The sequence below is a fragment of the Haplochromis burtoni genome, unplaced genomic scaffold, assembly GCF_018398535.1.
Source record: "Haplochromis burtoni strain Fernald_Lab_line unplaced genomic scaffold, NCSU_Asbu1 Contig_596, whole genome shotgun sequence".
Classification (NCBI taxonomy): domain Eukaryota; kingdom Metazoa; phylum Chordata; class Actinopteri; order Cichliformes; family Cichlidae; genus Haplochromis; species Haplochromis burtoni.
The window spans coordinates 219173-230985 of NW_024582957.1; the positions used below are offsets into that span (position 1 = coordinate 219173).

Here is an 11813-nt window from a genome sequence, read left to right on the forward strand (position 1 = left end):
GTTGGTGTGACCTTCCCGAGAGTGGTTAGTGCCATTATTATGTTGCATTGGCAACCCATTGACAAGGTCACAAAAGAACCCAAAACATCTAAAGAACTGCAGTCTTCACTTGCCTCATTTAATGTCAGTGTTCATGATTCAGCAACAACAAAGAGACCAAGCAAAAATTGCATTTATGGAAGCATTCCAAGGTTAAAACCACTGCTGACCAATAAGATCACAAAATGACTTTTTCAGATAGGGCCAGGTAGGTTTGGATTTTATTCCCCCTTAATACATGAAGCCCCTGTTAGTATTGACTCAGGTTGTAGTACTCTAATATGATTTGTTTGATGATTTGAAACACTGAATTGTACGCCTTCATATTGCTCAAGATAGCAAATGGCTCAATAGAGAGTAGAGTAAGAAGACAATCCTACCTGCCAGGAAATTATGAATTTAAAACCTGTTTCAGCGTTGAGACTCAGAACAAAGAAAAACAAATGAGAATGTTATATTTATATCTTTGTGTCACAGTCAGAGTGTTGAGTTGGATATTTTTGGATCAAAGCACTGTTTTCTATTTTAGCAATGAAATCTGACATTGCACATAAGATTTTTAGGTGTTTATTAGTCATGAGATACAAGTATAAGATATGAATAAAGGGCTCATAGAAATTAAACAAATCACTTTGGATTTTATCAACCTTATAAGCAGTTTTCTACCATATATTAGGAGTATTACTCCAAACACATATCTTCTACAGTATAATCTAATATCCTTTTCTGTGTCCCTGTGTGTGCCCCCTCCAGTGTTTCAGCAGCAGGCTGTCCACAGCCCTCTGGAGCAACAGAAGCAGAAACAGAAGCAGGGTAGCAGTGGAGGACCTGTCGCCTGCCAGAACTGTGGAAAGCCCTGCAAAGGGGAGGCACTCCGAGTTCAGAATAAACACTTTCAGATTAAGTGTTTCATCTGCAAAGGTATGTAACACCAAATCAGAGCCACAGCCAAGACATAATGCAGATGCATGAACTGCACAATGAGATGGGATGTTACAAATTTTTTTGCAATATTGTGTGTGTTAATGTGCATATTGCAGCACATATCCTGGTCAATAGTCACTCCAAGAATCCTCACAGCATTACTGAAGGCCAGGGTAATGCCAGCAATAGTATCTAGTTAGACACCGTGTGGCTGAGATTTAGAAGACTGAATAAAAAAGCATTGGTTTATCGTTTTTCTATGTACTGTGATAGCACATCTACAGTTGAGCAATACAATCATTATTAATGGATTGGTTAAAGCTAACCAGCTGTAGGTGTGAGTGTGAGTGCATTGTGTGTGTGTGTGTGTGTGTAATTGAGGGGTAGGGTGGGAGTGAGGGGATTTTTTCGTTGTACATATAATCTGGGAGGCTAGCTGCAAGTGTCAGAAACTTGAAATGTGAGCATGTTCCATTTGTGTGTATGTGTGTGCTTGTGGGTGGGTGGTGGATGTTTTTCTTTTTTCTTTTCACATGTGACTTTGAGTGTGTATTTTCACCACTCCCAGGCCAGACTCCCAGCTCGATTCTTGTGTCAGACTGCTGTTGTTGTCAACACACGCTCCGGTTGCTAGGCAATGGTTGGGGTCGCTAAAGTGTCGGCAGCTTCCTGGAGTTTAATCTTACACTGACCAGCAGACTCCCTGTCTGTACATTTACGCCCCGCCATTACCACCACCTCCATCTTTAACTCTGTTATCAGGTGATAAAGTGGCAGTGTTTGCATTGCCATCACAAGGTTACAAGTGTACTGCACTCAGTGGTCAGCTTGTTTTTGTTTAACTTAACAGATGATTCCTTTTTACTGCAAGTTGTAGCTTAGATTTAGCATTTAGTTGTAGCATAGTTTTGGCCATTATTGTTGCGTAGACCAACACTGCATATTATGGTGCATGCTACAGACTACTGTATTTATAGCCTGTATGGCACAAAATAGTTAATAAAAAATGTCATCTTTGTGGCTATTAATTTAAAAAGTCTGATTTGTCAATAATGACAGCATCTATTAAGCTGTCACGCTTTACTGATTGAGCTGTTCCTTCATGAAGAGCTTTTATGATTGGTTTGAAAAAAATGAGCAAATTGAGGTGATTCAAGCCAAGTATTCAGTGAGTATGCTAATACCAACACACAACAGTCAGAGGAGCTATGTAAGGGTTCTCTTTACCCCACCCAAAAGTGCTTGGCTGTTCCTCCCATCTATAAATCTAAAGCATGACCACAGTAATTCAATTTCCAACGAATCTGGCCTGTTAAATGTGCTGATTATCCCAGCATTGTGAGCGCTAGGTGGGGAGTCAGGTTCGGTTAGTTATTAAAACTTCCAGATGTGGAATGATAGGAGTTTGAAACGTTTGAGTATGCCAATAAAATAAACCATAGCAGGCTTAGTGGCAATGGCGCTTTTCAATCCGCAGTTGGAAATTTAACATCAAAGAAAAGAGGAGACACCCAAAGGAGTGGTAGCAGCCTAATTCAACAAAGTGTAATGCTCATTAAGATTTTAGGTTTTTCTCTCAGTGCATGCGTCATGGAAGAGAATCATGGCCCCTGATTTTATTACAGTATTATCATCAGTTGCCTTTAGCCTGGGTGTTAGCCAAGAGGTTAACAGTGGCCAGATCTGAAGCAAGGAAACCTCAAAGCTCAGCTAGCTCTATTTAATATATCAAGATTTCTGCAGGTTTATCATAATATACATAGTAGTAACATATATTCAGCATATACAACTGACAGTGTGCTTTCAAGTGACAGCAGTTACTTACTAAAGTGATTAAGACAGTACAAGTACCTTCTAATGAATGTATTTCACTATATTTAGACGGGTTTCAAAGATAAGACATCATCAGTGTAATTTGAAACAAAGAGGAGTGACAATATATAGAAACCAGGTGAGGCCCAAATGCCAATCACAAACAAGAGCTTTCATTACATAAAAGGAAACATCTGCAAAAGCCTCAAAGGGTAATGAATGAGAAGATAACCAGAACCACGTGGCATCACTCACTGATAGAAACCAACTGACAGCATATAAAAAATATACTTTTTGAGATATCAACATCAAAATATTATTAACAACTGACATAGAAAAAATATAACAACTTCTGGGGACTGCATTAGACTAAAAACAGAAAAATATTAGAAACAAAATAAGAACTGAATTGAAATCTGTGTCTCATATTGGATCTCTCTCTCCCCTCAACCCAAGCTGGTGATAGATGCCCCTCCCAATGCCTAAATCTGCTGGAGGTTTCTTCTTGTTAAAATTTGTAAGAATTAAACTAAAGTTTTTCCTTCCCATTATCGTCAAGTGCTGGCTGATTGGGGTGGTCTTTTTTCTGTATTATTATGGAGTCTTTACCGCATTGAGGAAACTGTAATTTGTTGCTATATAAATAAATTGAATGTGGTTGGACCAGATAAGCTAATTTTCTGAAACACTTCACTGGATTCACGTAACCCTCCAAGTTGAAGATGAATCATTGAAAATCATATGTGGCATATGTGGGATAAAGTCCCACATAGAACTTTAATTGTCTTAAATATATTTTTAAAGAAAGAAGAGGACTTTGTCTTTCTTATTTTATTATAAACATTTGACAAACATCCCAACCACCCACCCCCTTCATTAGTGATGAGCACTAATTGGTGTTTTTATTGTAGCTTCCAGCAACACCTAAGTGTGTGCTTGAGGAAGTGTGAAGACTGTGGCCTTCTGTATATCCTGTTTTGTCTGTGTCTCATATATCTTCAATCTAGCAGTGAGACCCCATCAACAGCAGACAGCTGCAGACAATACGACCTGGCCGAACAGCTCAGACAGACATTTATCCCCTTTCTGTTTTTACTCGCTTGAATGGCCATCACATCATCCAAACAGCATTTGAATACAGCGGGGAATACTCAAATGTGAAAATATGTGGACACACCCTAAAACAGATAAATGAGAAGTGTTAGGAAGTTCGCAGCTAAGAAACAGAGGGAAACTGAACATGTGCTTTAGAGGAAATTAGTTGATTTTTTTTTTGCTTTAAATTATGCCATTCAGTAGCTTCAGAACATTTTTTTCAAACTTTTCATAGTTCTAGTAAATGTTAAATATATTTCTCCCTTTTTTCTGTATCAAATCTGCAAGAGCTAAGGCCCATTGCAGTTCTTCCTTTTAGGGTCTATTTTACCTGATGTGTAGTATATAGTTTCCCAGCATGTACTGCGAATTGTCCCAATGTGTGCCAACATGTTCTCATCCCAAAACGTAACATATCGACATTATGTGACAAATCGTTGGTATGTTACGCTTTCGGCGGACAAAATGTCTGCATGTTATTTATTCAGAGACATGAGAACCGTTTGGAATGAACCTAGAGATCTACATTTATTTTACATTCTGATCATCAATCGCTTTGGAAAACACTATGAGATACGGTTACGGTTATGGTTAATGTTAGGGTTAGGGCTGAAATACACGGCTGGAGCGTGTGGTACCACCACAAGTGTCATTCTGTTGGATTCCATCCACAATCTGGAGCATGTCAAGGAACTATAAGACACCTCGGGATGTGACGAATTGTTGGTATGTTATGAGAATGCCCTCAAGTGTGCATTGTGTTGTCTAACACACAAAATTTAAATAGTATTAGTATACAACATAGAACTTAGTGAAAGATTAGATTTAGAGAATAAACCAACAGCAGGGCTCGCAAAATCGCTAGCCCGACGTCCCGGAGCTAGCGATATCTCCGGTCGGGCGACGAAAATCTATCTCAGCCCCGCCCGTTGGGTTATCATATAGCTAGCTCCGGCTATTACTACAAAAATAAACTACTTGCTTACTGATATCATTATTTGAATAAATAAACCAAGTCCAAAGTCATTAAGAAGCAGGTTACAATGGGGTTTCCACTCTGTGTTGTATGCAATTACAGCCCTTACGCAGAGTGTTTTGACATATTTATGGACTGCATTGTTTTTTTTGTACAATTACCTAACCAGTCTGTGCTTCTTCCTGGAAGTAAATAGACGGTGCTGGCCACATGTTAAGGTCCTCGCAGTCCAGTCATTGATGTTATAATAGCAGATGGTTGTGATGTTCTCAGTTGGGTGTTGGCTATTGAATTGTCTCCTTCTTGGAAGCCAACTAACCAGAACATATTTAGGGGAAGTGTGTGCGTGTGTGTGCATCAGCTCAATGACCAGCCCAACAGCTGGGGGAGCTGACCTCAAGCACATGTGTATTAGGGGTGCTATTGGGAGGGTGGACGGACGGTGTGGAAGTGTTCACCTTCAAGTAGAAAATAGACCTCCCTCGTCTGTACAGCAAGCATTTAACATATTAGAATAATCAACCTTGGATTTTCTTTCCCAAGTACAATTCAATTAGCCTGTAAAAAATCAGTGTAAGCAGACTGAAGATGCTATAATTAAGGTTGTGAAATGGATTGGTATTGACAACGTCCTACCCACACCCCAACGATCCCACCCCACACGTGTGCATGAAGCGCCTTGAGGCAACAGTTGTTGTGATTTGGCGCTATATATAAATAAAGTTGAATTGAGTGGTGATTCATTGTAAAACACAAGCTGCAGTCAGGGTCTTACATTTATAGCAGCGAGCACATGCCACATGTATATTTAACCCTGATCACACACAAAGAGTCAAGGTCACCTTCTTGTAACGACACAGCATGTCAGTATATAGGGCCTCTGAGGATGAAGGATGTTATAAAGATAGAACATCTTAATGTTTTTTGGAAAAACACTCACACAAAATCCCAAAACAGTACTTGGGTACATTACTTGTGAACATTTGAAAACTGATTTTCTTGAAACTGGTCTTAATTCAAACTGTAAAAAATATTGTGGGTGAATGCAATAAGTGGATGCCATCTTGACTGAAAGCTATCTAGTCATTCATGTGCTGCATGGCTCAAATCCAACCCACGGCCCTTTGCCACCCGTGTTCCCTGCTCACACTCCCTCAGCTTTCCTGTCATTTTTCAATTTACCCTTTCAAATAAAGCTGTAAAAAGCCCCAAAAAACCAACATGGAACCCTAACCATACTGTGTGTGGAGGTCCACACCTGTTATTGCCACTGTGGAGCTCCATAGTGGCTTAAAAGCAATACTTAATTAGGAGGCGGCTGTTGCTAGCCGGTCAACCAAAACAGTGGGGAGTTGGGCTGAACAACTAAACGATGAGCCAACAAAGGTTAAGGTTAAAGTTGCCTTACAAAACTGTAAAATCTGTAAAGATTTAAACAATCGCTTTGTTCATTCAGTGGGCTGGTTTCAGTCATTATGCAAAGGTAAAATGGTAAATGGCATGTATGTATAGCGCTTTACTTAGTCCCTAAGGACCCCAAAGCGCTTTACACTACATTCAGTAATTCACCCATTTACACACATACAAAATGTACTGTTTATAAGATTGGGGAAACCTGCAGTCAGCTGAGACTGAAGAAGTCACATAGGATGGGTGACGAAACGTTTCTCCCACTGAAAACACTACGTCCAGATGAACAGAATCAACTTTGGAGATAAGCAGAATGTTATTTCAATCTATATCAACAATGCAGCTTCAAATCAGAAGTGAGTCAAAAAAAAGACCACAATCTGATTAGTGAGTCAGTTAGCCATTGCTAGCCGTCTTTTATTTCGTTGTGTCAAAATTAAATATATTTAGGACATTTTTTATATTTTTAGTAGGATATTTTTAGGATACCCAGCATTATTTTTGACTTAGTTTCTTCTCCAGAGTTTTAAATCTGTTACTTTTCTCTCTCACTAGACCTCACTTGTACATGAGAAAACAGATGCACCATATTTTATTTATAGACCACAACAGGGTAAGTTGGTTGTACATCCATCCATTCCGTTCGAGGAAAAGCTAAACAGACCTCATTTAGCATGAGGGAAGCACATTCACAACACACTGAATTCCTCTCAAGTCATTTGGAGTTACGCAAGTGCCTTCACTGTGCATGAGATAAGCCTTCAGAGACAGAAACAGTCTTGTTTTTGTAAAGTAATATCTGTCAGCCAGAAGACATTGTAAGCATCTTTCTACTGTAGTGTAACCCGTAAACCTACATCACGCTGACATATTGAGAGCAGGTAGCTTTCTTGATGTTGTTATTGCTTCTAATTATGACATAGATATTCCATGCTTATGGTGTGTGGTGTGTCAGAGGATTAAAAGGATTAATGTGCAAACAGACGCACTTCTGTGTAGCCCGAGCTAAAAAGTTGAAAACCTCTTGTATTTGTTGCAGTTTTTTGTTTTTGCAGTTCAGTGCCCGGACATGTTCTGTTCTTATCAGCTGAGTCTCAGGACAACGTGTCTAATAAGATGCATCGTGAGCTCGTCTTCTTTGGTCCGAGTCCAGTGAAAACACCCACAAACTCACCTTCTGTTGTCATGGAGATTAGATGATTCTAAAATGACACCATTTTTGTTCTTCTGAGTTCAGAGTTCAGAGTTCAAGGCTAATTCTGACACGTTCATGTGGCTGTTAACATTTTCTTGGTTTTTTTACATTTTTGGTCACATCAATTAAAACACCAGTTTTTCTTTAACTCCATGGAAAAAGATGGAAAGCATTTCTGTATTACTTTATAACAAGTTACAGTTTTACCAAGTACACCACTGATGTTAGAATTCTAAATATGGACAAATCAGTGCACTGATTTTTATTTCCATGTCTACTGAGTTTATTCAACTTTATCTGGCTTTCAACATATGCCCCACCCCCTGCATTCGTAATACACGTTCCAGTTTGCAATGAGACGGTATGTCATGTAGTCAGGCAAAAACCTTTTGATCTGCATTAGAGGCAAGTTTACAGTAACTTTGAGTAATCTGCAATATATGAACTATGTTACTCTGCTTCCCATTAAACAAATAACATACAACGATTTAGTGTGCTGTCACCTTTAATGTTTTGTGGAAGAGTTATCAATGAAGGATGAGCTCATAAAGACTCAAGTGTTGAGCTGCTTAAGCAAATAAGTTATGATACAGAGAGGAGAAAAGCCTGTGTGCCAACTGGCAGTGTAGGTATAAATACACAGGGATTGAAAGATGAGCTGATGGGAAACAGCATTTAGGACTGAGTGAGGACGTCTGTTTCTCTATAGGTTTCTGCCCACTATGTCTCTTTCTATGTTGCTCAATAGCAAAGCTGTTTTCTTGTTTTATTTTCTCTCACAGTCTCAAGTCTGTCAGTCTAAAGTCTTACTTCAAGACTTATGTCATTTGAAAAAATTCTGAATCAAGCCTCATGTGTATTAAAGGACATTTACATTAAGTCTCAAAGATTCTGAGTTCCTAAACCTTAAATGTCTCATAGAAGTCCACATCATTTCTGAAGACTCAAGTCCGAAGTCTTTTAAAAGCAGTCTTAAGTCATTTATAAACAGTCTCTTAGCTGTTCTTTCCCAATTTAACTGAATCACACGAAACCTGTTCTAAATCCTAATGTTCGTAGAATTACTTGAGTCCTGTTGTCCTTTTGGTGTTGGACGAAAAGGACAAAAGCTCCTTGTGTAGTGTCTTTGTGGGCACTTGGCTTCCAAATGTTATACTGACTGTCTCAGAGCATTTCAAAAGAGGCTTTGCTGAATTATTGTTTCTGTGGTTATATTTTATTCCTCGAAACATGACTCCACCTATCCATCCACTCAGAGTTACCATGTAGTGGTGTTTATTCCATCAAATCTGAGCATTATCTCATTGTAGACAGGTTGCCAAATTTCTGAACCGGATGAAAGGGAATTGATTGCAGCTGCTGGAAAAGTTTGTCTTCCTGCGAAAACATTCCTGCTTGTATTGTTGTTTTATTAGCACATCATAAGCCCTGGTAGAGCTTGATGAAAAAAAGAGAAATTGTGCAAATGCTCCACAAAAGTTATCCAACATATCATTCAGAATCAGAATCACAGTAAAATGTTGTAGTTTTAGTGTATGTCAGTGAAGAAAATTATTGCTGTACCCAGTGGGCTAAACCTTCTTTCAAGCTCATCCCCAGGCCTGGTTCCAGAGTGGGACCCTGGTATCCCTGTTCCTGGGTCCCTTGATATTTACGTAGAGGGTCATGTGAAAAAGTCTTCTTTTGTTTTGTTTTTTTTGACAAAGTTGCCTTGAGAGACCCTACAAAAAGCCCCTAGTAGCACTTGGACACACCTCTACCACACTAAGGTGGCGATTTACAGAGGATACTTTTTTCTTTTTGTTAATGTTTTTAAAAAGCAAAATGAATGCAGACATTTTTTTGTTTAATATGTTTATTTTGATTAAATTTATGTGATAACAATAAAAAACATATACTGATTTGAGCACATGAGGGATGCTGGTCATTAACCAGTTAATGACAGAAACTTAGGCTTGGTTAAATTTACTGGTTTGACCTGTCTACCAGTGAAATGGATCTTAATTACCACTGGAAAAACTCATCAACACTGTTTTTATGGAAGTTTGCTGACACACACCTTCCAATGTTCATGCAAGTATGTGTGTGAATTTGTGCTAAGAGCATGCGCTAGAGACATGGACAAAAGCACAGCCATGAATACTCATGCAATGAAGCTCCTGGTTCACAGTTTTTGTGCTGATGTTAAGAGCAGAAGAAGTTATTAAGTCAGCAGAGCATTAGCTATTTCTCATCCACTATGTCCCTCTGTACTCAGCAACATCACTCTACAACTTTACGTGGTCTGCCACTTGGTCCTTAAAAGCTTTCACTTTGCATCAATGCCGCTTACAATTGATGATGGAATATCCGGGAGGGAAGAAATTTCACAAACTGACTTGCTATTATAGTGCCACGCTCGAGTTCAGTGAACTCTTTAGTACCAAACATTCTTTCACATTCTTTTGTAAAGGCAGACTGCATGGATAGGTGCTTGATGTTATACACTTGTTGCAATGGAATTTACAAAACACCTTAATTCAAAGATTAAGAGGTGTGGCACTTTTGTCCATATAGTGAACTTTTGGACATCCCTGCAAGTTTAAGTGTGTAAAGGTTCACTGAGCAGTGTCCAGGCATGACACAAAGCAGCACAAACTTCTATCATGTGTCTTTCCTGTTGTTTTTTCCAGAAAGAAAGAATTGGGGGGAAAGGCAGGAGGGGTTTTGTTTTTGCTAATGGAGAGGAAAAATAAAGCAAAGCTTTCCCTCAGGGCATAGCAGCTCTGTGATGTCATATGGTTGCTATGTTTGCTGTGTGTAATCAGGGTGAGATCCTGTCATGTTTTGTTCAAAGGCAGACAAGCAGACACGGTTTATTATTTGCACACGGGCTAATAACACACCCATGCTCACGTGACCATACTGAAGAAAACAATCAGACGTCTCAAACTGGCTCTGCGTACCACAATACCGTGTCTTTCTTTTACTTTAAACTCTGTGGATTTTTCTGACTTTGTTTTATAAAAGTAATATAAAAGAGATTAATTATAAAAGTATAGAAGTGGCTGTCTAGATTTAGATTAAAACTTTACCCTCGTCTCTTAAACTAACTTGTGGAGTTCCCATTCTAATGGTGCATGCAGATTTGTCTTTGAGCATAGAGCATACATTTTGAAGTTAGGAAGACTTTGTGTTGCATCCACCACCAGTTTGGATGATTTTGTTTTTTTGTTTTTTTATGCGCCCTAATTTCATTGCTGGGTTGTTCACAGGTTGTGAATCAGCTGATTGGTGGGTGTGTTGCATGTGACTGATGTGTATTTTCCCAATCAGGTGGTTTTTTTTAAAGTTCATTCCCCTACTTTTTTTTCTCCACATTTCTTGTATTTCTAGGGTGTAGCATTTAATAAAGTGGATGCCTAACAGGTTTCTGATATGTTGTTTTAGATCTCTGAAAAATGCAAAATTCATTCACTATCATCCAAAGTTTCCACGGTTGTTTATTTTGGCCTTTTGTGGAGCTGTTACTAACTGAGGTTAAGTTATTTTTAAATAAATAGCCAAGGGATAACAAGGCAATATCTTCTGCCTCTTTCACTGTGAGCAATAAAATTATAGTATAAAATTCATTTGTTTTTTCATATCTTTGTTTTGTTTACTATACAGTCCTATGTCTGTTGAATTAAATCTATACACTATATATTCATTTGGCTTGCTTTTAAAAGCTGATAATTAAGGAAAAAAGGGAGAACAAATTCTGATGTCTGCTTCTTTTCCCTTTTTTTATCCATTTGGTTATTTCCTAATTCCACCCTTCCCTACATGTTTCTTGTCTCCTGGCTATAACCTCTGACTATTTGTTCCTCTCTTTTTCCAGTATGTGGCTGTGAGCTGGCCCAGGGAGGATTCTTTGTGCGGCAGGGTGACTACATCTGTACTCTGGACTACCAGCGGCTGTATGGAACTCGCTGCTTCAGCTGCCAGGACTTCATCGAAGGGGAGGTCGTGTCCGCGCTGGGCAAGACCTACCACCCACGCTGCTTTGTTTGCACCTCATGCAAGTAAGAAATTAGCATGTGGAGCAGAATGCAAATAACAGATTTCATTTTTTACTTTGGTATTTCCTAAAACTAGCAAGTGGGAGAAACATGGCTTTGAGAGCAGCTTATTAAGCACATAAAGTCGCTGCCATTAATATAGTGTGACCTTCTAAGCACCACTGAGCCATGTGTCAATAAATCGGGCCTGCGGCACTTAAAAAAGGAACTTTGCAGTTCTGCTGACTTTCATGACATTAACAGAAAACTGACAAAAGCAACCAAATTTTTGAGACTTTGCAACTGAGATGTGTTTTTGAAAGCATACAATAACGTGAAAAGG

The 11813-nt window shown here is 38.9% G+C and overlaps 1 protein-coding gene across 15 annotated transcripts in view; it reads left to right on the forward strand.

The window, feature by feature from the left end:
* The window catches only part of ablim2 (actin binding LIM protein family, member 2), a 99868-nt gene that overhangs the window by 40583 nt on the left and 47472 nt on the right, over positions 1-11813 (forward strand). For 6 of the 15 annotated variants that reach the window (XM_042214635.1, XM_042214641.1, XM_042214639.1 and 3 more), the window contains exons 1-2: positions 24-960; positions 11311-11494. In XM_042214635.1, the coding sequence (XP_042070569.1) occupies positions 636-960; positions 11311-11494 (509 nt within the window). In that variant the 5' untranslated portion in view covers positions 24-635. Of the gene's footprint in view, positions 1-23; positions 961-11310; positions 11495-11813 lie in introns of those variants that run through there. The other 9 variants (XM_042214646.1, XM_042214640.1, XM_042214643.1 and 6 more) reach the window with 4 other exon arrangements.